This window comes from Temnothorax americanus, unplaced genomic scaffold, assembly GCF_048541705.1.
Source record: "Temnothorax americanus isolate GAGA-0224 unplaced genomic scaffold, ASM4854170v1 Scaffold116, whole genome shotgun sequence".
NCBI lineage: Eukaryota > Metazoa > Arthropoda > Insecta > Hymenoptera > Formicidae > Temnothorax > Temnothorax americanus.
Genome location: NW_027509249.1, coordinates 86,288 through 110,418, shown reverse-complemented (window position 1 = coordinate 110,418; position 24,131 = coordinate 86,288). Strand labels below are relative to the sequence as shown.

At 41.4% G+C, this 24,131-nt stretch overlaps 2 protein-coding genes across 6 annotated transcripts in view; both read right to left on the bottom strand.

Moving 5' to 3' along the window:
• LOC143908783 (juvenile hormone esterase-like) overlaps nt 1-24,131 on the bottom strand; it is a 97,639-nt gene that overhangs the window by 21,917 nt on the left and 51,591 nt on the right. The window lies entirely within an intron of this gene.
• On the bottom strand, nt 7,296-9,531 carry LOC143908784 (KRAB-A domain-containing protein 2-like). Its single transcript, XM_077426592.1, has 3 exons — nt 9,113-9,531; nt 8,767-8,949; nt 7,296-8,696 (listed from the first exon to the last, which is right to left on the bottom strand). Exons 1-3 carry the CDS (start codon nt 9,435-9,437, stop codon nt 8,653-8,655), a joined length of 552 nt encoding a protein of 183 aa, XP_077282718.1. The 5' UTR covers nt 9,438-9,531; the 3' UTR covers nt 7,296-8,652.

Here is a 24,131-nt window from a genome sequence, read left to right as displayed (position 1 = left end):
GCTAGGAAGAAGGGGAAAAGGCTTCGCGGGCCAAGAAGGACGGCAGCGGTTAGCTCCTCCCTCTTTGAAGAAAGGGAAAGAAATACCCCCTGCCAAAAAACCGGCTGCGAACAGTGCCGTGAAAAAGACAGGTGGGACGTCGACGTCGAAAACCGCGTCGACAAAGAAAGCGAAGGAAACTCCTCCTGCCAAACCCGTGGTGACGGAGGAGGTGACGCTGGTTGACCACAGAGTGGCATTGGTAAATCCTGTGGTACCAACGAAAGACGTTGAGATCGTCTGACCAGAGAAGGAGAACACCACGAAGTGGGTGGCAGATCCCCCAACCATGGCCGAGGGACTCGCAAAAGTCCGAGGTGGGCACGGCCCCTCCCATAAAAAAGCCAAGCGCAATGGAGGTAGAGGGAAAGGACCTCGTTGAGAGCTCTCAGTAATGCCCCTTTGCCTCCTTCAAGCAAATCTAAACCACGCCCGCGCCGCCCAGGACTTGTTCTTGCATACCATAGCGAAGCGCGGGTGTGGTTTGGGAGTGGTGGCAGAGCCGTTCCGGGTCCCGGCAAACCACCCTTGCGGGGCCGTGAACGATACAGGCTCCCCCGCCATAACGTGGAGGGACCTGCCGCAGTTCCTCCCCTGCTCGAGATGCGAGAAAGGCAGGGGGTTCGTAGTGGTTAGATGGGGGCTCATCTCCGTGGTGAGCGTGTATGCCCCTCCAAGATGGAACTGGGACGAGTTTGAGGAGGTGCTGCACGAGCTGGATGTGTGGGGTTTTTCCGCCGCGGACCCAAGGGGTCGCGACTTAGAGGGGTAGTCGTCGGGCCTGAACCTGTGTCTCATGAACACAGGCCGAGAGAGCACGTGCGTGCGCCGGCATAGGACGTCGATTATTGATCTGACCTGGACGAGTCTCCCTGCCGCGCGTGCGATACGCAGCTGGGGGGTGGCAACCGTCAGAAGGCACCCCCTCCCGAAGCGCGCCGTATTAGTGGACGGATGCCATCGCCAAACTCAGGCGGACGTCCGTCTACCGGATGAGAAAGTGGCTTCGCGCCAGAGCCAATCACGGTGATTGCGACGTAGAGGAGGCTGGAGAGGCCTGGCGTGCCGCCCGTCAGGCCTCTCCAGCGCAATAAGAGCGGCCAAAGAGAGCTCCTGGGAGAAGCTTCTCCATTCTCTTAACGAGGATCCGTGGGGGCGCGCGTACCAATTGATACTCGACCGACTGAGATCATAGGCGCCCCCGCTGACGGAGTCCCTGGACTGACTGACAGGCTACTGCGGATTTACACCGAGTGCCTGTAGGCCGGTCGGTTCCTCAAGAGGTGAAAGAAGGCCAGCTTGGTGCTCCTGCCAAAGGCCGGCAAGCCCGCGGACTCCCCGTCCGCGTACCGTCCGATATGCCTGATGGACGAGGTCGGCAAGATCTTCGAAAGGATCATCCCCAAGCGCCTCGTTCAGCACCTATCCAGGGGGAAGGGTTGGGGCTTTTTTAATGACCAGTTTGGTTTCTACGCGGGGAGGTCGACGATCGACGCGATTTTTCGCGTCGTCTCCCGCGCGGAGGAGGTAACGGACCGGGGCGGGGTCGCGTTGGGCGTCGGATTTGACGTCCACAACGCGTTCAACTCCCTGCCCTGGCCGGTGATAGAAGAGGCCCTCGAAAGGCTCGACGTTTTGCCGTATTTGATTAGGGTGATCGCCGACTATTTCCGGGATAGGGGGCTCACGTACGTGGACCAAGAGGGAGTCCTGAGAATCAAGCTCATAGGGTGCGGTGTCCCGCAGGGGTCCGTGTTAGGGCCCTTGTTGTGGATTATTGCCTATGACTTGATCCTGCGGGCTGCTCTCCCTACCGGCTGTTGGCTGTCCGGGTACGCAGACGACGTGTACCTGAGGGTTGGCGGGGAGACGTGGCAAGAAGCACTGAGGCTGGCCAACGTGACGGCAGCCACGGTGGTGCAATCGATTAAGAGGTTTGACCTGAAGGTGGCTTCGCAGAAGACGCAAACTGCGTGGTTTTGGAACCGCGCCCTGCGGGTCCCGCCGCCAGAGGGGCTCAACCTCATCGTGGAGGGAACCCACGTCCCGATCACCCTCCAAATCAAATATTTGGGGGTGTGGCTAGGCGGCACGGGTAGCTTCGGCGAGCACGTTGCCCGCGCTGTGCCAAAGGCCAAAGTCATGGCCAATGGCCTGGCCAGACTGCTGCCTAATCTGAGCGGCGCAGGCGGGCACGTGCGTCGCCTCTACGCGATGACGGTCCACTCCGTTCTGCTGTACGGAGCGCCCGTATGGGCGGAGAGGATGGCAAAGGATCCCACCTTCTGCAGACAGCTCGTGGCTGTCCAACGGCTCATCGCAAGTCGGGCAGCCCGGGCGTACAGGACCGTGGGGTGACGGCCCTCGCCGGTATTCCGCCGATCGACCTCCTCGCCAGATGTCAGGCGAGGATATATCGGCGGACGAAGGCGATAAACCGTTCTCCAAAAATGGAGCGCGAGGCTCCTGAATCCTTGACTCAAGGCACATTTCTCGGGAAGAAGGGTACGCGAAGCCGTCCAGCCGGTCCTACGGGACTGGGTGGGGAGAAAGGGTCGCGGACTGTCGTTTCATGCGACGCAAGTGCTCACCGGACACGGATGTTTCGGAGAGTACCTGTGTCGCATCGGGAAGGAGCGCACCACCGACTGCCACCACTGCCCGGAGGAGGCGGACACGGCGCAACACACTCTGGGGTGCGTTCGAAAACAGCACCTGTGTGTATTATGTCACACCCAATGCGTTCGAAAACACCTAATGGGCACATTTGAGCATACACTCGTGGTCGTTCTAAAACCCTACACTGTAGAACATTCGTGTAATTTTTCTCCACTTCTTTTTTGGCGGTGGGACTCGGTGGAAATTGTGGGGGAGCGCGGAATTTGGATGTGAAAGAAGGTTAAACGGATTTATACATAAACATAACCAATATCGTTTGTACTGTTTCGCTCGCAAGACGCACAGGTACACAGTGGATGGCAACACGTAACGTCGTTGACCTGATTAGATCCGTCGTAAGTCAAGATTTCTTTTTACCTCGAACAGATTGCCATTTTTGATGCACACGAACAAATATAACCGGCAGACAAACGTTCCGATTGATCCATTAATTGACCATATTTTTCCAGATTATTCGCGCATTTCTCCTCACCGTAAATTACCCCGGATTTGATGCGCATGGTCGCGGCTTCCAGCGAAATTATCAAGAAGCCAATCTCGTCCGCCTCATAAGTATCAATTGTGCTTCGCTCAGAAACCATTGACATTCAAAATGCTAACTTTAATCCAAGGCCGTCATATTTTGTGTATGGATGATGAAGGAAAAGCCCAAAAAGATGAAAAGGGAAATTTCTATGTACTGGACATTATAGGTAATTTCCTTAACACTTGACTAGGTTAAAATTCTCTTAATATATTTGTCATGTTGTATTGTATTGAAATTGTGACGCATATTTATGTTACAGATAACCAGTTGTGTATGGCCACGGACTGTGAAAAAATTTGCGAAATTTTTTCAATATACCTTTAGATGAATATCATTCAACGCCTTCTTCTGGTAAAGACTTTTAATTAATTCATTACTGTTATGTTACAAATTGCTGTTTTGTTGAAAGTACCATGCTATTTGTACTTAATGTAAGGGTTAGTATTTTTTATCAGTATATTTTATGATTTTCCTATGAACATTTACAGAATCTACAGATGTACCTGAAAAACCTTTATCTTACAAGAAGGTGATAACCCCACGGTACCTGTAAAACTTGTAGAGGTGACTATAAAATCAAAATCACAAGAGACAGCTGTGAAATAGAAGGACAAAAATGCTGTTAAGCTCCTAATCAAACTGGCAGGATCATGAGTCGCTGTTTAAAAGTTCTACTATGAAAAATGCAGAAGTGTGGCGGTGATTTCTGAAGGTTTGCGAAAAATAAACCCTAACTGGATTTTTAATGCTATACAGTGTGAAAATAGGTTTAAAGATCTTAAAAGGCATTACATGGCAACAAAGGATCACAACTCACAGACAGGTGTACAACCCAAAACATGCAAATTTTATAATAAAATGGAAGAAGTATTGGGTATGAAACCAAACGTTAAACCTGTTGCTATTGCATCTAGTCTGAAGAGACGTTCCTCTGCTCTTCAAAGTGATTGTTCAACTCCACAATCAGGAGAAACCTCTACAGAAGCATATGACAGCAGCGAAAGTGTTGATTAGGAAATCAAAGTAGAAAAAAAAGGAAAAAATGTTTAAAAAAGAACGAGAATGGAACGTCAACTGGAAGCATGGTCATTGGCTAATCAAGCTGATGTACTAAAGAGGGACGAAGCACGAAAGAAACGACACCAGGAAAATATGGAGAAAAAGGAAAGGGCCATTAAAGCTTGATTGAAAGTTTTATGACCAAACTTCTTGATAGACTTTAAATATTAATAATCAGTCAAGGAAAAAAAGAGCAATCGAGCCACAACAAGATGTAAATGTTGAAATTTCTATATTAAAATGATAGACAAACGTTTCGGCCCTTCATAGGACCATCTTCAGTGTCGGTATAAAATTACGAATTTTAAAAAAATCACGACATACTATCACAACGAACCGTCGGTACAAAAACTTGAAATTATCGCGACATAACTTAACTCCATAAAACGCAATGTTGAATGTGTAGAGGAACACTGTAATAAAATTATGGTATGTAATAAACCGTCAAAAAGAGTTATACAGAGTATCAAATACGTACAGTGTACAGTATACAGTAAGTTTTCTTGTGTTGCGGTGTCATTTCGATGTTGATGTGTTACAAAGAGTATAACCGACAAACTACTTAACGTCGCGGAAGCGGAACCGTATATATATACAACAGAGAGGAGCGGGAGGGAAAAGGAATAAAAGGGGGAAGGGGAAGTACGGAGTTATCTAGGCGGGAACAACGTGAGAACAGGGAGATGTTCTGCAGATAGAGATTCCGTATCATTCTGCTTGTTTAGAGGAGATGACTGCCGCTTTATATGCAGCATCTCTGAGATAAGTCTCTTTCGAAGAGATGGTTCGGTGTCCAGAATCTCCACCCCGTCCCAATCGAAATCATGGTCGGTTTCCAGACGATGGCAAGAAATAACAGAGAGGGAACCGGAGTTTCTGTTAATATCTAATCTATGCTCCTTAAAACGAGTTCTCAACTGTCTCTTAGTTTGTCCCACATAAGTAACTTCACAATCTCTGCAAGGAATTCTATACACGACATTGCTGTGTGCAAGTTTGCCCAAATTGTCCTTGCCTGTTTGGATGAATTTTTTGAGAGGGTGCGCGACAGAGAAGGCTATCTCTAGATGTAGGTCCTTTGCAATATTTTTAAATCTGTCAAACGTGTGTTTTACGTAAGGGACAGTGAAGTATTTCTTCTCAAAGGTCAATGAAATGTCTTCTCCTCTATTTTTATACAGAAAAGCTTGTCTCAATCTGTTTGATATTGTGGAAAAAATAAACGGTAGCGGGTAACCGTTGTCTAAGAGTATCTGAATAATGATGTTAAAGTTTTTTCTGTGGAACCGAGGATGCGAGATCGACAATATATTGTCTACCAGACCGTACATCACGCCCCTTTTATGTGAAATCGGGTGATGTGAGTGGTAATTAAGGTATCTCCCGGAAAAGGTGGGCTTATGGTACCAATCGAAAATGAATTTATTCTCTCTCACCATCAAAGTGACATCAAGAAAATTAAGTGTGTTGTTCACACTAATTTCTATGGTGAATTGCAGTCTCTGATGAAACGAGTTGAAAATTTGTAGTATGCGTAATATTACGGTTGTTGAACTCTCTCGCCTATCATTGCCGACATCACTCTTCAAGATATCGAGGAAAGGGCCATTTCAATGCTACCCTTTCATGTAACGCTTTTTCGTAGATATGTTGATGACGTCATTATGGCAGCCCCTCCAGAATTTTTCGATCGCATACTACAAATTTTCAACTCGTTTCATCAGAGACTGCAATTCACCATAGAAATCAGTGTGAACAACACACTTAATTTTCTTGATGTCACTTTGATGGTGAGAGAAAACAAATTCATTTTCGATTGGTACCATAAGCCCACCTTTTCCGGGAGATACCTTAATTACCACTCACATCACCCGATTTCACATAAAAGGTGCGTGATATACGGTCTGGTATACAATATATTGTCGATCTCGCATCCTCGGTTCCACAGAAAAAACTTTAACATCATTATTCAGATACTCTTAGACAACGGTTACCCGCTACCGTTTATTTTTTCCACAATATCAAACAGATTGAGACAAGCTTTTCTGTATAAAAATAGAGGAGAAGACATTTCATTGACCTTTGAGAAGAAATACTTCACTGTCCCTTACGTAAAACACACGTCTGACAGATTTAAAAATATTGCAAAGGACCTACATCTAGAGATAGCCTTCTCTGTCGCGCACCCTCTCAAAAAATTCATCCAAACAGGCAAGGACAATTTGGGCAAACTTGCACACAGCAATGTCGTGTATAGAATTCCTTGCAGAAATTGTGAAGTTACTTATGTGGGACAAACTAAGAGACAGTTGAGAACTCGTGTTAAGGAGCATAGATTAGATATTAACAGAAACTCCGGTTCTCCCTCTGTTATTTCTTGCCATCGTCTGGAAACCGACCATGATTTCGATTGGGACGGGGTGGAGATTCTGGACACCGAACCATCTCTTCGAAAGAGACTTATCTCAGAGATGCTGCATATAAAGCGGCAGTCATCTCCTCTAAACAAGCAGAATGATACGGAATCTCTATCTGCAGAATATCTCCCTGTTCTCACGTTGTTCCCGCCTAGATAACTCCGTACTTCCCCTTCCCCCTTTTATTCCTTTTCCCTCCCGCTCCTCTCTGTTGTATATATATGTTACGCCCAAATACCGAAATCGCTCAGTGAGCGAAAAAAACACCCATAACGCGTTGTGGACGGTGCTGATCATCCAAATACCGAAATGAGATATTTTTCCGGTGTGTGGACGTCTTTATTATCCACAACGCGATATGTGCATTTGAAAAACGTCCACGACGCGTTCTGCATAACTTGATATGCTCACAAAGCAAATTTACTTGAGAATTTATAGGAATAATATAAAATTAGAAAACACAGAGATGAATTACTCAAATAAAACGTATTTATTAGTAATAAATCAAACTATATTAATTATTATTAGACTCCAGGAACATAATTATTACAACAATCTGATAACATTACTGTTTAGGAACATTGTTGTCTATGAATATAAAATAAAATACAAACTATATTAATTATTAGACTCCAGGAACATAATTATTACAGCAATTTGATAACATTACTGTTTAGGAACATTGTTGTCTATGAATATAAAATAAAATACAAACTATATTAATTATTAGACTCCAGGAACATAATTATTACAGCAATCTGATAACATTACTGTTTAGGAACATTGTTGTCTATGAATATAAAATATAACAAAATGATATAAAATCAAACAAAAAAACTTTGAAAATAGTACAAAAATTAAAAGAAATCATTGAATAAAATTATTTGTTCTTGCACTCGCTGTTGTTATGACATTTTGAATTGCAGAGAACTTCTTTGGACCGACAATTGCACTTTTTAGAAATACAATAACGCTTGCAATTGCACATAACAAATCCTTGTTTTGACCCCGACGCGAGAACTGAAGCTTGTCTCAAATTTAATAACGTGCTAGGGACTTCTGATAGTTTGATAAAATTGGAATCGGCAAACGTGAATTCATTTCTACTATAAAGTCTTTCTAGCTCTCCATTTTTTGTTCCCAACTTATACAAAGCACATTCATTAACGCTTAAAACCGCAGCCAGCACATTTCTGGGAGCAAGTCTTCCCCTGTCAACATCTGGAACTTTAACTACGACGTTTTGACCTACCTCAGCAGGAGGAAGTTTTTGGCAAGACAAAGATAACATTTTTGCAGCTTGTTTCTCCAATCCGGATTTAGCATCTTCACGTTGATCTCTGATTGCATCAGTTCTGTTGCAACGGCTACATACGACTTGATCTTCAGTTTCAATTCCACATTTTACATATACCTTAAGACTACATTTTTGGCATGTTACGAGAATCCCACATTCTTCACAAATAGCACATAAATCTGTATTGTACAAATTGTCTTCTGTTTCATTATCTGGTCCAGTTGTTATCCCATCCAATATTCTTTCCAAATCTTCTTCTGTTTCCAATGATTCATATGTTTCCTTTTCCAGTGAAGAATCTGCTAATCCGATTCTTTGTTTCATGCCAAACATGGCTTCGTAAAGACTTTTCTTTATTCCTTCATGTAGTGAGCGATTTTTTTTGCTTTGAATAAACCTTAGACCCTCTGACCATTGTTTCGTATTATTATCTAACATCTATGCTACCAACATGTCTCGCACATCTTGATTAGATCTTTCCACAGATCCTTGACTTTGGGAATGACGAGGCTTTCCGTGCACAAGTTTCAAGCCTGGCCACATATCTACTAAGTTTTGAATTACGTGGTTAACAAATTCTCGTCCGTTGTCGCTTTGGAGGATAAAAGGAGCTCCAAAAATACAAAAAATGTCCATTAAATTATATGCGACTTCATTTGCTGTTTTAGTTTTAAGTGGCCTGAAAATCGTGAATTTAGTTAGATGGTCTTGATAGTTAAAAATGAAACGATAGTCTCTATCTGGCTCACTCTGCATGTCGATTAGGTCCACTTGACATCTTGAATTCATATGGTTGGAAAGAATTGGCGCCACGACTAATCCTTTTGTTTTAATTTTTTTCTTTCCTTGACATTGTTCACATAGTGACAGATAGATTTGAATAGCGGTTCTAGTGACATTGCAGTACTTTTTGTTAATTTCAGCTTCCATAACTAAATACAGAAGAAACAAAATTTTATCTTAAACATAGTAAAGTTGCATAAGTTTCCAAAACCAAAAAATAAATAAAGAATAATTAGTGGGAGTCCTCAATTTATAGATCTAAAACAAACTAAATTAACAATAATACTGAACTAACTATTTTTAGATATTTACCTCTTATTCTTTTATGTCCAGTGGCTATGTGAGCAGTTTCAAGTATATCAAACAAATCTTCTGTTTTGCAGTAGTATCGAAAAGTTTCGGTCGGTGTTTTTCCAGTTTTTTCTATTAATTTATCATTTTCTCTAACGGTAATGATATCAAACCTTTTCAATCTTCTATATTGTTTGGATGACAAAGGGTTCTTAGTGTCTTTCAAAAGTTTTGCTTCTCTAACCTCAAAAATTATCTGATTATATCGCTCACTCGTGAAATAATCACTACGATCATTGCTGTTGTCTACAATTTCTTTTAACTTTTTATTGAATACCTTCTTCATATTTTATTTTCTTCAATAAAACTGTTCAAACAATTGAATTTTGTTTAATAACATTTAAAAAAAACACAGTTAATTTCCCTCAAGCAGAGTGATAACAAACTGACAAGCAGTGCTGCAAACAATCGGCCTTTGGTCGCACGGTCGCATAGGGAGGGGATGACGCACACAAGCGAGCGACCGTGTCCGTGTGCGCTCGGCACGGTCGCTCGCTTGTGTGCGTCATCCCCTCCCTATGCGACCATGCGACCAAAGGCCGATTGTTTGCAGCACTGCTGACAATTTTAAATGACTGACAAGGTTAGATGACTAATCGCTTTGTGAGCATTTCAAGTTATCCAGAACGCGTCGTGGACGTTTTTCAAATGCACATATCGCGTTGTGGATAATAAAAACGTCCACACACCGGAAAAATATCTCATTTCGGTATTTGGATGATCAGCACCGTCCACAACGCGTTATGGGTGTTTTTTTCGCTCACTGAGCGATTTCGGTGTTTGGGCGTAACATATATACGGTTCCGCTTCCGCGACGTTAAGTAGTTTGTCGGTTATACTCTTTGTAACACATCAACATCGAAATGACACCGCAACACAAGAAAACTTACTGTATACTGTACACTGTACGTATTTGATACTCTGTATAACTCTTTTTGACGGTTTATTACATCCGTACAAAATTACCTTTTTAAAAAAAAGGTAAAAAAAGGCGCCAAGTACACGTATAGTAGTGTATATGTTGTTACCTAAAAAAAAAAAGAAAGTGGTAGTATTATACCTCGAAAAAACCTAAGTAACAAGTGGTAGATCTTTATATCTCGAAAAATCTCGAAAAAATCTAAGCAGTAGTATTTTTATTTCCGAAAAATTATAACCCAAGTGATACACGTCACAAAATTATGTTACCTTATCAAAAAGAAGAGTCGCGCTTCAAGTGATCTATTACAATTACAAAAAAGAAATGATATCTCTTTAAGTTAGAGCGCCAATTACAGAGAGAACATGTATATTGCCTCAAAAAATAATTGTTGCACTACATTGAAAAATCTTTACATTGTGTCAATTAGAAAAGAATGTATAATAACAATTTTAAAAGATTAAAAAATTTTATTTAAATTTAACAAGGGAATACAAGATATTTAAATACAAAGTTATTTACATGTGTATTTTTTAATGGCCACAAAGAATTACAGAAGTAACAGTACAAAATAAAAATATTTTATTAAAATACATAAATTTTTCTTGTAAAAAAACTTGGCGCTGCTAGACCTCGAAATTTTAAATAAATAAATAAACTTATTCTATACTTAATTATAAGCCGCATTATCCGCCGTCCGCGTAGTCACGCACACCCATATCACTCACTCCCACATCCACGCTGATAATCATTTAATATTACTCCCATTGTATTCTTCTCTGAATTATTTTTATTTATTGTTGTTTTTATTTATTTAAAAGGTCTAGCAGCGCCAAGTTTTTTTACAAGAAAAATTTATGTATTTTAATAAAATATTTTTATTTTGTACTGTTACTTCTGTAATTCTTTGTGGCCATTAAAAAATACACATGTAAATAACTTTGTATTTAAATATCTTGTATTCCCTTGTTAAATTTAAATAAAATTTTTTAATCTTTTAAAATTGTTATTATACATTCTTTTCTAATTGACACAATGTAAAGATTTTTCAATGTAGTGCAACAATTATTTTTTGAGGCAATATACATGTTCTCTCTGTAATTGGCGCTCTAACTTAAAGAGATATCATTTCTTTTTTGTAATTGTAATAGATCACTTGAAGCGCGACTCTTCTTTTTGATAAGGTAACATAATTTTGTGACGTGTATCACTTGGGTTATAATTTTTCGGAAATAAAAATACTACTGCTTAGATTTTTTCGAGATTTTTCGAGATATAAAGATCTACCACTTGTTACTTAGGTTTTTTCGAGGTATAATACTACCACTTTCTTTTTTTTTTTAGGTAACAACATATACACTACTATACGTGTACTTGGCGCCTTTTTTTACCTTTTTTTTAAAAAGGTAATTTTGTACGGATATCACGCCTTTTTGTAGTGTTACGCAACTTAATCTTATAAACAATATATCTTAAAATTTCATAAACCGTATATAATACAAGGTATGAAGCTAAAAGTGTTACGGACTATTATTTCTAAAGAAAACAACAATTTAATATTTTGCTCAGTTTTTTAAAAATAATAATCTGTAACCCTTTTAATTGTACACCTTGTATATATTTTTCAATTTCAACATAAAACATAATCGCAATAAAGCATGATTAATGTTAATAAGTCGTTAACTGTAAAATTCTTTATTTATTTTTATTTGCGTGTCTTACTGAATGTTGTTCGCAACTGTATATGTACCGATATCTTCAGGTATCGATATTTTTGATAATTATTTTTACGTCAGACATAATTTTAATTCATCCAATTTTTATTATGTCTAAACATAATTTTTGTCCAATTTTTATTATGTCTAGACATAATTTTAATTCAGCGATTTTTATTATGTCATGACATAATTTTAATTCTGCCGCTAGGGAAATTTTAAGTCGATTTTTATGAATCAAGCTTGAATTCAATGTTTAGGTGTCCCAGGTTGCTGATGACGAGGTCCACATAGCGCGCTCTATAGTTTTCGGTGTCCAGGTGTATTAATACCTTGAACTTGATGGCCACGTGTTCCAAGTTGCCGATGACGAGGTCCACATAGTGCGCTTCGTAGTTTTCGGTGTCTACATGTATTAATACCTCGAATTCGATATCTACGTGTCCTACATTGGGTGTGTTCAGCCGATACTTTGCTAGCCTAGCAATCGTGAGCAGTCGCTCGTTTTCGCTCGTTTCCTCTTTTTTGACTTACTGGATTAAAAAGAGAAGAAACGAGCAAAAACGAGCAACTGCTCACGATTGCTAGGCTAGCGGAGTATCGGCTGAACGCACCCATTCAGATTTAAAGTTATTAATACACCTAGACACCAAAAACTATGAAGCGCATTATGTGGACCTCGTCATCAGCAACCTGGGACACCTAGACATCAATTTCAAGGTATTAATACACGTAGACACCGAAAACTACGGAGCGCAATATGTGGACCTTGTCATCGGCAACCTGGGACACCTAAACATTGAATTCAACATATTATTACACCTGGACACCGAAAACTACGAAGCGCACTATGTGGACCTCGTCATCGGCAACCTGGGACACGTAGACATCAAATTCAACGTACGATTACACCTGGACACCGGAAACTATGAAGCGCACTATCTGGATCCCGTCATCGGCAACCTGGGATACGTGGACATCGAATTCAAAATATTAATACACGTAGACACCGAAAACTACGGAGCGCACTATGTGGATCTTGTCATCGGCAACCTGGGACACCTAGACATCGAATTCAACGTACAATTACACCTGGACACCGAAAACTATGAAGCGCATTATCTGGACCTCGTCATCGGCAACCTGGGACACGTGGACATCGAATTCAAGGTATTAATACACGTACACACCGAAAACTACGGAGCGCACTATGTGGACCTCGTCATCGGCAACCTGGGACACCTAGACATCGAATTCAACGTATGATTACACCTGGACACCGAAAACTACGAAGCGCACTGTGTGGACCTCGTCATCGGCAACCTGGGACACGTGGACATCGAATTCAACGTATTATTACACCTGGACACCGAAAACTACGAAACGCACTGTGTGGACTTCGTCATCAGCAACCTGGGACACGTGGACATCGAATTCAAGGTATTAATACACGTAGACACCGAAAACTACGGAGCGCACTATGTGGACCTCGTCATCGGCAACCTGGGACACGTAGACATCAAATTCAACGTACGATTACACCTGGACACCGGAAACTATGAAGCGCACTATCTGGATCCCGTCATCGGCAACCTGGGATACGTGGACATCGAATTCAAAATATTAATACACGTAGACACCGAAAACTACGGAGCGCACTATGTGGATTTTGTCATCGGCAACCTGGGACACCTAGACATCGAATTCAACGTACAATTACACCTGGACACCGAAAACTATGAAGCGCATTATCTGGATCTCGTCATCGGCAACCTGGGACACGTGAACATCAAATTCGAGGTATTATTACACCTGGACACCGAAAACTATGAAGCGCACTATCTGGATCTTGTCATCGGCAACCTGGGACACGTGAACATTGAATTCAAGGTATTAATACACGTAGACACCGAAAACTACGGAGCGCACTATGTGGGCCTTGTCATCGGCAACCTGGGACACCTAGACATCGCATTCAACGTACGATTACACCTGGACACCAAAAACTATGAAGCGCATTATCTGGATTCCGTCATCGGCAACCTGGGACACGTGGACATCGAATTCAACGTATTATTACACCTGGACACCGAAAACTACGAAGCGCACTGTGTGGACCTCGTCATCGGCAACCTGGGACACGTGGACATCGAATTCAAGGTATTAATACACGTAGACACCGAAAACTACGGAGCGCACTATGTGGACCTCGTCATCGGCAACCTAGGACACGTGGACATCGAATTCAAGGTATTAATACACGTACACACCGAAAACTACGGAGCGCACTATGTGGACCTCGTCATCGGCAACCTGGGACACCTAGACATCAAATTCAACGTACGATTACACCTGGACACCGAAAACTACGAAGCGCACTGTGTGGACCTCGTCATCGGCAACCTGGGACACGTGGACATCGAATTCAACGTATTATTACACCTGGACACCGAAAACTACGAAGCGCACTGTGTGGACCTCGTCATCGGCAACCTGGGACACGTGGACATCGAATTCAACGTATTATTACACCTGGACACCGAAAACTACGAAGCGCACTGTGTGGACCTCGTCATCGGCAACCTGGGACACGTGGACATCGAATTCAAGGTATTAATACACGTAGACACCGAAAACTACGGAGCGCACTATGTGGACCTCGTCATCGGCAACCTGGGACACGTGGACATCGAATTCAAGGTATTAATACACGTACACACCGAAAACTACGGAGCGCACTATGTGGACCTCGTCATCGGCAACCTGGGACACCTAGACATCAAATTCAACGTACGATTACACCTGGACACCGAAAACTACGAAGCGCACTGTGTGGACCTCGTCATCGGCAACCTGGGACACGTGGACATCGAATTCAACGTATTATTACACCTGGACACCGAAAACTACGAAGCGCACTGTGTGGACCTCGTCATCGGCAACCTGGGACACGTGGACATCGAATTCAACGTATTATTACACCTGGACACCGAAAACTACGAAGCGCACTGTGTGGACCTCGTCATCGGCAACCTGGGACACGTGGACATCGAATTCAAGGTATTAATACACGTACACACCGAAAACTACGGAGCGCACTATGTGGACCTCGTCATCGGCAACCTGGGACACCTAGACATCGAATTCAACGTACGATTACACCTGGACACCGAAAACTACGAAGCGCACTGTGTGGACCTCGTCATCTGCAACCTGGGACACGTGGACATCGAATTCAACGTATTATTACACCTGGACACCGAAAACTACGAAGCGCACTGTGTGGACCTCGTCATCGGCAACCTGGGACACGTGGACATCGAATTCAAGGTATTAATACACGTAGACACCGAAAACTACGGAGCGCACTATGTGGACCTCGTCATCGGCAACCTGGGACACGTGGACATCGAATTCAAGATATTAATACACGTAGACACCAAAAACTACGGAGCGCACTATGTGGACCTCGTCATCGGCAACCTGGGACACGTAGACATCGAATTCAACGTATTATTACACCTGGACACCGAAAACTATAAAGCGCACTATCTGGACCTTGTCATCGGCAACCTGGGATACATAGACATCAAATTCAAGCTTGATTCATAAGAATCGACTTAAAAATTCCCTAGCGGCACTTTCTGCCAAGCATAGAGAACCTACTTTTCCGTTGACTCAATATTTATTATATATATACCTAATTTTTACTTAAATAGAAATCTTCCTCCTGACCGATAAGTTTATCGACCTAATTTTGAAATACGCGCGCGATATCGAAACTGGCGATACCTGCGCCGCCAGCGGCGAAAAAGTGAAAGTGACGTTCTCTGTTTGTTACATGTATGTTATAATGAATGCGAGCGGTTGACGTAGAAGAAGTATCTTAAAAATAAATTTTCACCTTTGGACTTTGCGTCGCAATATCTCCGCTCGTAAGGCACGTAGCGGAATATTATGAGAGAAACCCCCCCCCCCCCCTAATTGGACCCCAAGCTATCGATCAAGCCTACTTAGAACTTGATCCGTTCACTCGTTATCGAGATCTCAACATCTCGGGTACTCGCAACCCGTCGCGTCGCGTAAAAGAGTCACGGTCGGTCTCGCTCCGCGTGTACTTGGCGCGAGACACTACCGTGTCTCTTGATACCATAATTTTATTACAGTGTTCCTCTACACATTCAACATTGCGTTTTATGGAGTTAAGTTATGTCGCGATAATTTCAAGTTTTTGTACCGACGGTTCGTTGTGATAGTATGTCGTGATTTTTTTAAAATTCGTAATTTTATACCGACACTGAAGATGGTCCTATGAAGGGCCGAAACGTTTGTCTACTATTTTAATATAGAAATTTCAACATTTACATCTTGTTGTGGCTCGATTGCTCTTTTTTTCCTTGACTAATTATTAATTTTATGAGCCTATTGACACATATCTAAATATTAATGTTGAAATGTTTCTACTGCACTAATAAGTGGCTGTGCGAACCTAATAGTATTAAGTACGTTAATAATTAAAATGCTATGTGTGATATGATGTACCTTCTCTACTGCTAGATCTTAAATATGATATCTACTAGCAATATTTGTTGTAGCTTTGCAAGAAATTTTTTGGATAAGTATAGTTTTATTTTAGTAATATTAAAACTAAAATCTGCATAATTAATAGTAAATTCTGTAGAAGATACATAGTATTATTAGTTATATTGTTTTAAGAAAATAATTTTTTATTTGTGTTAAAGTATAATTAGATTCTGTTAAAAAAACTACTATCGCTATTAATTCTACTTTTAGTAAAAATGTGATTTTTAATTTCGAATTATTAAGGTACAGTATAATGTCAATTGTATTAAAAGTACGTAGGTGCGGGCGATCACCAAACGTGATAATGAAATTAAATAATATGTGTTATGTATCGGCGTAAGTAGCGCGCGTTCACTATTCTAAATAGCGCGCGTCTTCTAGGAGAATTGCGTCCGCGAGGCTAGCGGCACAGGTAGATCCGCGTATCTCCGATAGGGGAACCGAACGTGTGTGCGGAGCCCGCGGAGATCGGAGTCTTGCTCCAACCGGCGGTCTCGCAAGTCACTCAGACAGTTACTCTAATATTGCGGAACTATTATATATCGAACCCGAGTTGTACATTAAAAGTGAAATACACAACAGTTGGCGACAAGGATGGAATCTTAATTAATCACCGGGCAAGCAATGATAATTAAGACACGCGCAGAGCACGTGGACACTGGTGTATAGAAGCCACGTGATCATTGAGTGCAGGGCGCGGAGCACTCTAAAAGGACGGCCAAGCATTCGACAAGGATGCTGAACCAGAGCGCTCAAACCTCCGGATTAGGTAGTTCCGGACAGCTGACCCAGCAGCCAACGAAACAAGCCTCCGAACGTAACACCATTTGCGTGGATTTCTTTGATCCGAAGCAGCAATAATTTAAAGATGGCTACAGCGGTTGGAAGGAGCGTTTAAAGTATTTCAAATACAAGAGGGATAAGAGAAGGCCGCGTATCTATTACATTTTCTGGGCGTAGAAGCATTTGGAATCCTGTGCGATCGACTAGATCCTGAGAATCCATACCAAATTTCTTACGACACCTTGTTAAATAAGTTGAAGAAATATTATGCCCCAGAACCGCTAGAGATAGCGGAAATTTTCGTTTTTCAAAAACGATTACAATTGCCAGAAAAAAGCGCTCAAGAATACATGGCGGCGCTACAAAAGCTGTCGCTACACTGTAAGTTCGGGGAATACCTAAAGACTGAACTCAGAAACCAATTTGTGTATGAGCTGCGGAACCAACGGATTCAAGGGCGGTTATTGGAAACAGCGAACTTGACGATGGAAGCAGCATTGAAGACGGCCAGCGGAATGGAGTTGGCGGAGAAAGGCGTAAGTGAGCTGAAAGCGGAGACAGCCGCGGCCGTAGATTTCGTTGAAGCGAGCGCCAGAGGGGTGAAGAAGAAGGATGACGAGGCCAAACACAAGGGACAACAGAAGAATTCCAAACATGGAAAAAACACGAATTATAAGGCAAAACCACAACCGTCTCATAATTCGAAATCTAATAGCGTTTCTTGTTATAGGTGTGGACGGAATCATCTGGCGCCTGACTGCACCCTTCCTCGACATGTGAAATGCCACGAGTGCGGCGGACAAGGGCATTTACAAAAAGTCTGCAAGAAGAAGTGTAAGGCGCAATTATTAGAAGAAGTTTTTAGACTGGACGAGACAGAACACGCCCGTTTTTGCGAGAAATTCACAGTCTCTCTCTATCTGGAAAAGCGGCGAGTCGAAGTAGATTGCGGAGCGGCGGTCACTCTGGTGAGCGAAAAATGGTTGCGGAAAATATTGCCAAGGTTAAAGATACAGAAGACACAACTAAGGTTGCGTTCATATTGTAAGCAGAATTTTGCGCCGTTAGGATTTGTCAAGGTCAGGGTACGCGATATAAATGACGTGCGCGAATTGAACATGTATGTGGTTCACTACGATCAAAATCCATTATTAGGCCGTGAGTGGATCAATCAGTTAAAAATTTTAGAAAAAGTAAAGTCAAGTTTAAAGGAAATTGAAAATATTAAAACACTCGAGACACAAAGTTGCGATATATATATATATATATATATATATATATATATATCTATATCTATAAAGGAAGATGTCCTGACTGACTGACTGACTGACTGACTGACTGACTGACTGATTGACTGACTGACTGACTGACTCATCAACGCCCAGGCCAAACCCCTGAACCTAGAGACTTGAAATTTGGAGGGTGTATTCCTCTCATGACGTAAGCATCCACTAAGAAAGGATTTTTAGAAATTCCACCCCTAAGGGGGTGAAAAGAGGTAAAATGTGTTTTTTTCACACATATTGCTGTGGCTAGAGCAGCGCATCTTCTCTGATATGATCGACAAAGTCATCTGTGCGGAAATACCTAATCCTTTAAAAGACTCTCTTCTACACAATATCGTTAAAGCCAACATGATTCATGGTCCATGCGGGGGCTTAAACCACAATTCGCCTTGCATGAAAGATGGTAGCTGCAGTAAGAGGTATCCGCGAATATTTCAAAATGACACTCAGACAGGAGGCGATGGATACCCACAGTATCGGAGGAGGTCTTCAGCTAATGGTGGATACACCGTAGAAATCAATGGAATAGAACTGGACAATCGTTGGGTGGTGCCGTACAACCCTGTATTGTTACGTATTTTTAATGCTCATATTAATGTGGAATTATGCAATTCTGTAAAGTCTATTAAATACATTTGCAAGTACGTGAACAAGGGAAGTGACCAGGCGGTTTTTGCTCTGGAGAGTGAGAAGGATGAGGTGAAGATGTACGAGAGTGGGCGGTACATCAGTAGCTCAGAGGCGGTTTGGAGAATCTTGGCGTTCCCAATACATGAGAGGTACCCCTCTGTCTTCCATCTCAATGTTCACCTTGAAAATGGTCAGCGTGTGTACTTCAACTCTACAAACTTAATTGAGAGGATGAATAACCCACCTCAGACAACACTATTGGCTTTTTTTGAACTTTGCAAAACTGACGAATTTGCAAAAACTCTCCTGTACTATGAGGTTCCTTCATACTATGTGTGGAAAAATAATAAGTTCGAGAGAAGAAAGAGGGGGAAAGATGTGGATGGTTGGTCAGGAATAAAGAAGGACCACGTACTGGGAAGAGTGTATACCATCCATCCAAACAACACTGAGTGTTATTATCTGCGTTTGTTGCTACATGAGATTCGAGGTCCAACGTCTTTTTTAGATCTGAGGACTGTGAATGGTGTCCTCTGTTCCACATTCCAGTCTACATGCAAGGCATTAGGTTTATTGGAAGATGACAAGCAATGGGACAATACCTTGGAGGAAGCTGCATTATGTGATTCACCTTTAAAGCTGAGGGAGCTTTTCACAGTGATGTTGGCATTTTGCCAACTTTGTGAACCTCTGAGTCTTTGGGAAAAGTACAAAGACAGCTTCTCAGAGGATATTATGCGACAGGTAGAGAGAGAGTTGAAAGGTAGTGCGCAGAACATGATAGATGAGGTGTACAACAGATGCCTGGTAATGATTGAGGACGCAGTGATGTCTTTGGGAGGACAGGAGTTGGAACAGTATGGCCTGCCTCAGCCAAAAAGGTTTGGAGAGGTATTGGGGAACAGAGACTATTTGAGGGAGACAAACTACGATGTAAATGCCTTGGAAGAAGTGGTATTGAATAACGAGGGTTTATTAACAGATGAGCAACTCGCTGTCTATCGGCAGGTTCTTAGTAGCGTAGAGTCAGGAGATGGTCAGGTATTTTTCTTAGATGCTCCAGGTGGTACTGGGAAAACCTTCCTCATCAACTTACTTCTGGCGAGGGTAAGGAGAGAACGTGGAATTGCCTTGGCTGTTGCATCGTCAGGTATCGCTGCTACTTTGTTGGAGGGAGGGAGGACCGCTCACGCTGCTTTTAAGCTTCCTCTGAATTTAATTCAAACAGAAATACCTCTGTGCAATATTTCAAAACAAAGTAACATGGCTAAAGTACTACGGGATTGTAAGCTCATTGTTTGGGATGAAAGTACCGTGGCACATAAGGGGGGTTTTGAGGCATTGAGCACAACCCTCAAAGATATTAGGGGTAACGATGGAGTAATGGGGGGAGTGACCGTGCTGCTTGCTGGAGATTTCAGACAGACTTTGCCAGTAGTGCCAAGGGGAACTCGAGCAGACGAAGTTAAGGCGTGTGTAAAGAAATCACATTTGTGGTCCCTTATCAGGAAAATCTCTATCAGGAAAAACATGAGGGTACACTTGAAAGGTGATGTTTTTGCAGGGCAATTTTCAAAACTACTATTAAAAATTGGAGATGGAGAGTATCCTGAGACGGAAGGAAAAGTGATTATTCCTGCAAATCTAGGTTTAGTAGTAAAAAGCCTAGAGAGTCTTATTAATAAGATATACCCTGATATTGCGGATATCAAAGAAAAATCTATGGATTGGCTGTGCGAGCGTGCCATTCTGACCCCTAGGAATGATAAAGCTGGTGTCATTAATAACATTCTTCTTAAATCATTCGAGGAAGGAGAAATGAATTACAGATCTGTGGACTCGGTGGTAGATACGGATGACGCGGTCAACTACCCAGTAGAGTTTCTTAACACAATGAACCCTCCTGGCTTACCAGCCCATAAGCTTTTTCTTAAAGTGGGGGCACCAGTGATGTTGTTGAGAAATTTGAATCCGCCAAAACTTTGCAATGGCACAAGGCTTCAAGTGAAGGCTCTACATAGAAATGTTATCGAGGCCACAATATTCACCGGATGTGCACGGGGAGAGACGGTATTTATACCACGCATACCACTAATATCGTCAGAGTATCTTTTTGAGTTTAAGAGGTTGCAGTTTTCTATCAAAGTTTGTTTTGCGATGACTATCAACAAGTCCCAGGGGCAGTCGTTAAAAGTAGCAGGAATTGATTTAAGTGAAGACTGTTTCTCACATGGGCAGTTCTATGTGGCATGTTCGAGAGTGAGTTCACCAAACAGTCTTGTGATACTAGCGCCTGAGGGGAGAACCACTAATGTGGTATACAAAGAAGTTCTAAAATAGAAAAAAAAGGTTGTAGATATTTTTGGAGCATTTTTAAAAAAAAATTATGATAAAAAATATAATGTTCGCATGAGAGAGAAAAACATGTATGTGAAAGACATCATGCCTGTTTGAGAAAACAAATAAGGAGAAAAACATGTGTGAAAGAGGTTTATATAATTTTGCTAATTTTTATGGAAAAAATGACCTAATTTTAAAAAAGGTGAGAGAGTAAAAGACACCATGTCTGTAAGAAACACCATATCTGTAAGAGACACCATGTCTGTAAGAGATACCATGTCTGTGAGAGACATGTATTTAAAGTAATTAAATACGGGAAGAAAGCACGGATTTCTTTACAGTGGAATAGGCCTACTGGGGAAACCACTAAAAAAAAAAACGCATTTATAATAGTACCTCAAGGGTGATGCGGAAATCTATTGGCGTTAAATGTAAATATACGCTATCATCTATTTGCGTGTCTCATTAAATATGTCTTTCAGGGCGTGTCCTCCGGGGCGAAGCCCGGGTAACCAGCTAATATATATATATATATATAGTTTAGAGCAACTATTTAATAAATACCCCGAGATAATAAGTGAGGAATGTTCATCCATGGCTGCGTTCGGGAAGCGCGCTATTAGCGCTATTGCATCATTTTATCTTTATCGCTCATCAGGTGTAAAACAAGGATAAAATAAGCAAATAGCACTAATAGCGTCTTCCCGAACGCACCCTAAGTGTAAAGTCAAAGCTCATTGTCAAATCCGAATTTGCGGTGATTTCAAAGTCACGGTAAACCCATGGCTAATTGTGGATGAACACCCCTTACCGACAACAGACGAACTTTTCGTGTCGATGGCGGAAGGGAGAGTATTCTCTAAGATAGACTTAAAACAGGCATATCTACAATTACCGTTAGCCGAACAGGATAGAGAAATCTTAACGTTGAATACACATAAAATACACATATTTTCATTATACCGAAGTAACCGATTGATGTAAGGAGTAGCGTCAACGCCAGCAATATGGCAACGAACAATAAAAGAGATTTTAAATGGAATTCCAGGAATCGCGGTATTTTTGGATGATATAAGAATTTCGGGAAAGAACCGAGAAGAACATATGCAACGGTTAGAACTAGTTTTTAAAAGATTAGCGGAGCACATAATATGTGCATTAATAAAGATAAATGTGAATTTCTTAAAGACAGTATTAGATTTTTTGTGGGTACAAAATTGGTAAAAATGGAATTTCCAAAGAAAAAAATAAAATTGAAGCGGTACGGTTAATTCCGAGACCTACCAATATCACATAACTAAGAGCATTTATTGGGTTAATTAATTATTACGGGAGATTTATCAAACACCTAAGTGATTTACTACGCCCATTGAATAACTTACTTAAAAAGAATGTTGCTTTTAAATGGACAAAGGATTGTGAAGTAGCGTTTAAACGGGCAAAAGCGGAATTTGAGAAAAAGGAAATATTAGTTCCCTTTGATACTAAGTTGCCAATTGTTTTGGCCACTGACGCTAGCCCGTATGGAGTGGGCGCTTTATTATCACACGTATACCCGGATGAAAGCGAGCGAATGATACAGTGCGCCTCAAACTCACTTACAGAAACGCAAAGAAAGTACGCCCAAATCGATAAGGAAGCGTATGCGATTATATTTGGTATTAAAAAGTTCATCAGTTTTTGTATAGTAATCATTTCACGTTGGTAACGGATCATAAGCCATTAACACAGATTTTCAATCCGCAAAAAAGCTTGCCAGCGTATAGCGCGATGCGAATGCAACACTATGCAATATTTTTACAGGCATTTAATTTCTCGATTAAATATAGAAAGTCAAGTGATATGGATTCTCGCGATTACCAATAGCAGAAAAGCGGATAGGGGAGTACGATCCCATAGATGTATTTCTAATGGAAAATTTAGAAACATTACCAGTAACAGCGAAAGAAATTTATAAAGAAACGCGTAAAGAGAGAGAGAGAGAGATAAATCACTAGCAAAAATAGTAAATGCGTTAGAACAAGGAAAAAGCCTCGTACCTTTAGGATACCAGGATAACGAATTTTCCTTACAAAAAGGAATAATTTTTTAGAAAAGAAAGAGTAGTAATTCCAAAATCCTTATCAAGTAGAGTTTTGAGGGAATTACACGCAGGGCATTTCGGCTACGTTAAAATGAAAAATTTAAGTAGAAATTTTTGCTGGTGGTTAGGTATAAATAAAGATATTGAAATGTTAGCAAAAAATTGTAGCGCATGCAATACATTTAGTAATAATCCTAAAAGCATTAAAATTAAACATAGTTGGAAACCGGCAACAGAACCTTTTCAACGCATACATGTAGATTTTGCGGGACCCTTCCTGGGGTATAACTTTTTGGTTCTGGTGGATGCATATACCCGATGGCCCGAGGTGCATATTGTGAAAAATATTAACGCAGAAACTATAGAAACTATAGAACGCAGAAACTATAGAAAAGTGTAGAGAAATTTTTAACACGTTTGGATTGCCACAAGCATTAGTATCGGATAATGGCCGAACGTTTATTTCTAAAGAATTTCAATTTTTTTTAAAGCAAAATGGTATTTTTCATAAATGCACCGCGCTATACAACCCAGCTACAAATGGGTTAGCAGAACGTTTTGTTCAAACATTGAAACAAGGCCTACGGTAATTAGGGACTACCGATAAAAATGTTAAACGGAATTTACAAAAGATCATATT

Bases quoted from the DNA above. Each gene is read 5' to 3' on its own strand.
- LOC143908784 (XM_077426592.1), bottom strand. From the start codon at position 9,437: ATGAAGAAGGTATTCAATAAAAAGTTAAAAGAAATTGTAGACAACAGC. The intron at 8,950-9,112 runs GTAAATATCTAA...TTCTGTATTTAG, and splicing joins TGGACATAAAAGAATAAGAG to TTATGGAAGCTGAAATTAAC. The intron at 8,697-8,766 runs GTGAGCCAGATA...CACGATTTTCAG, and splicing joins GGACCTAATCGACATGCAGA to GCCACTTAAAACTAAAACAG.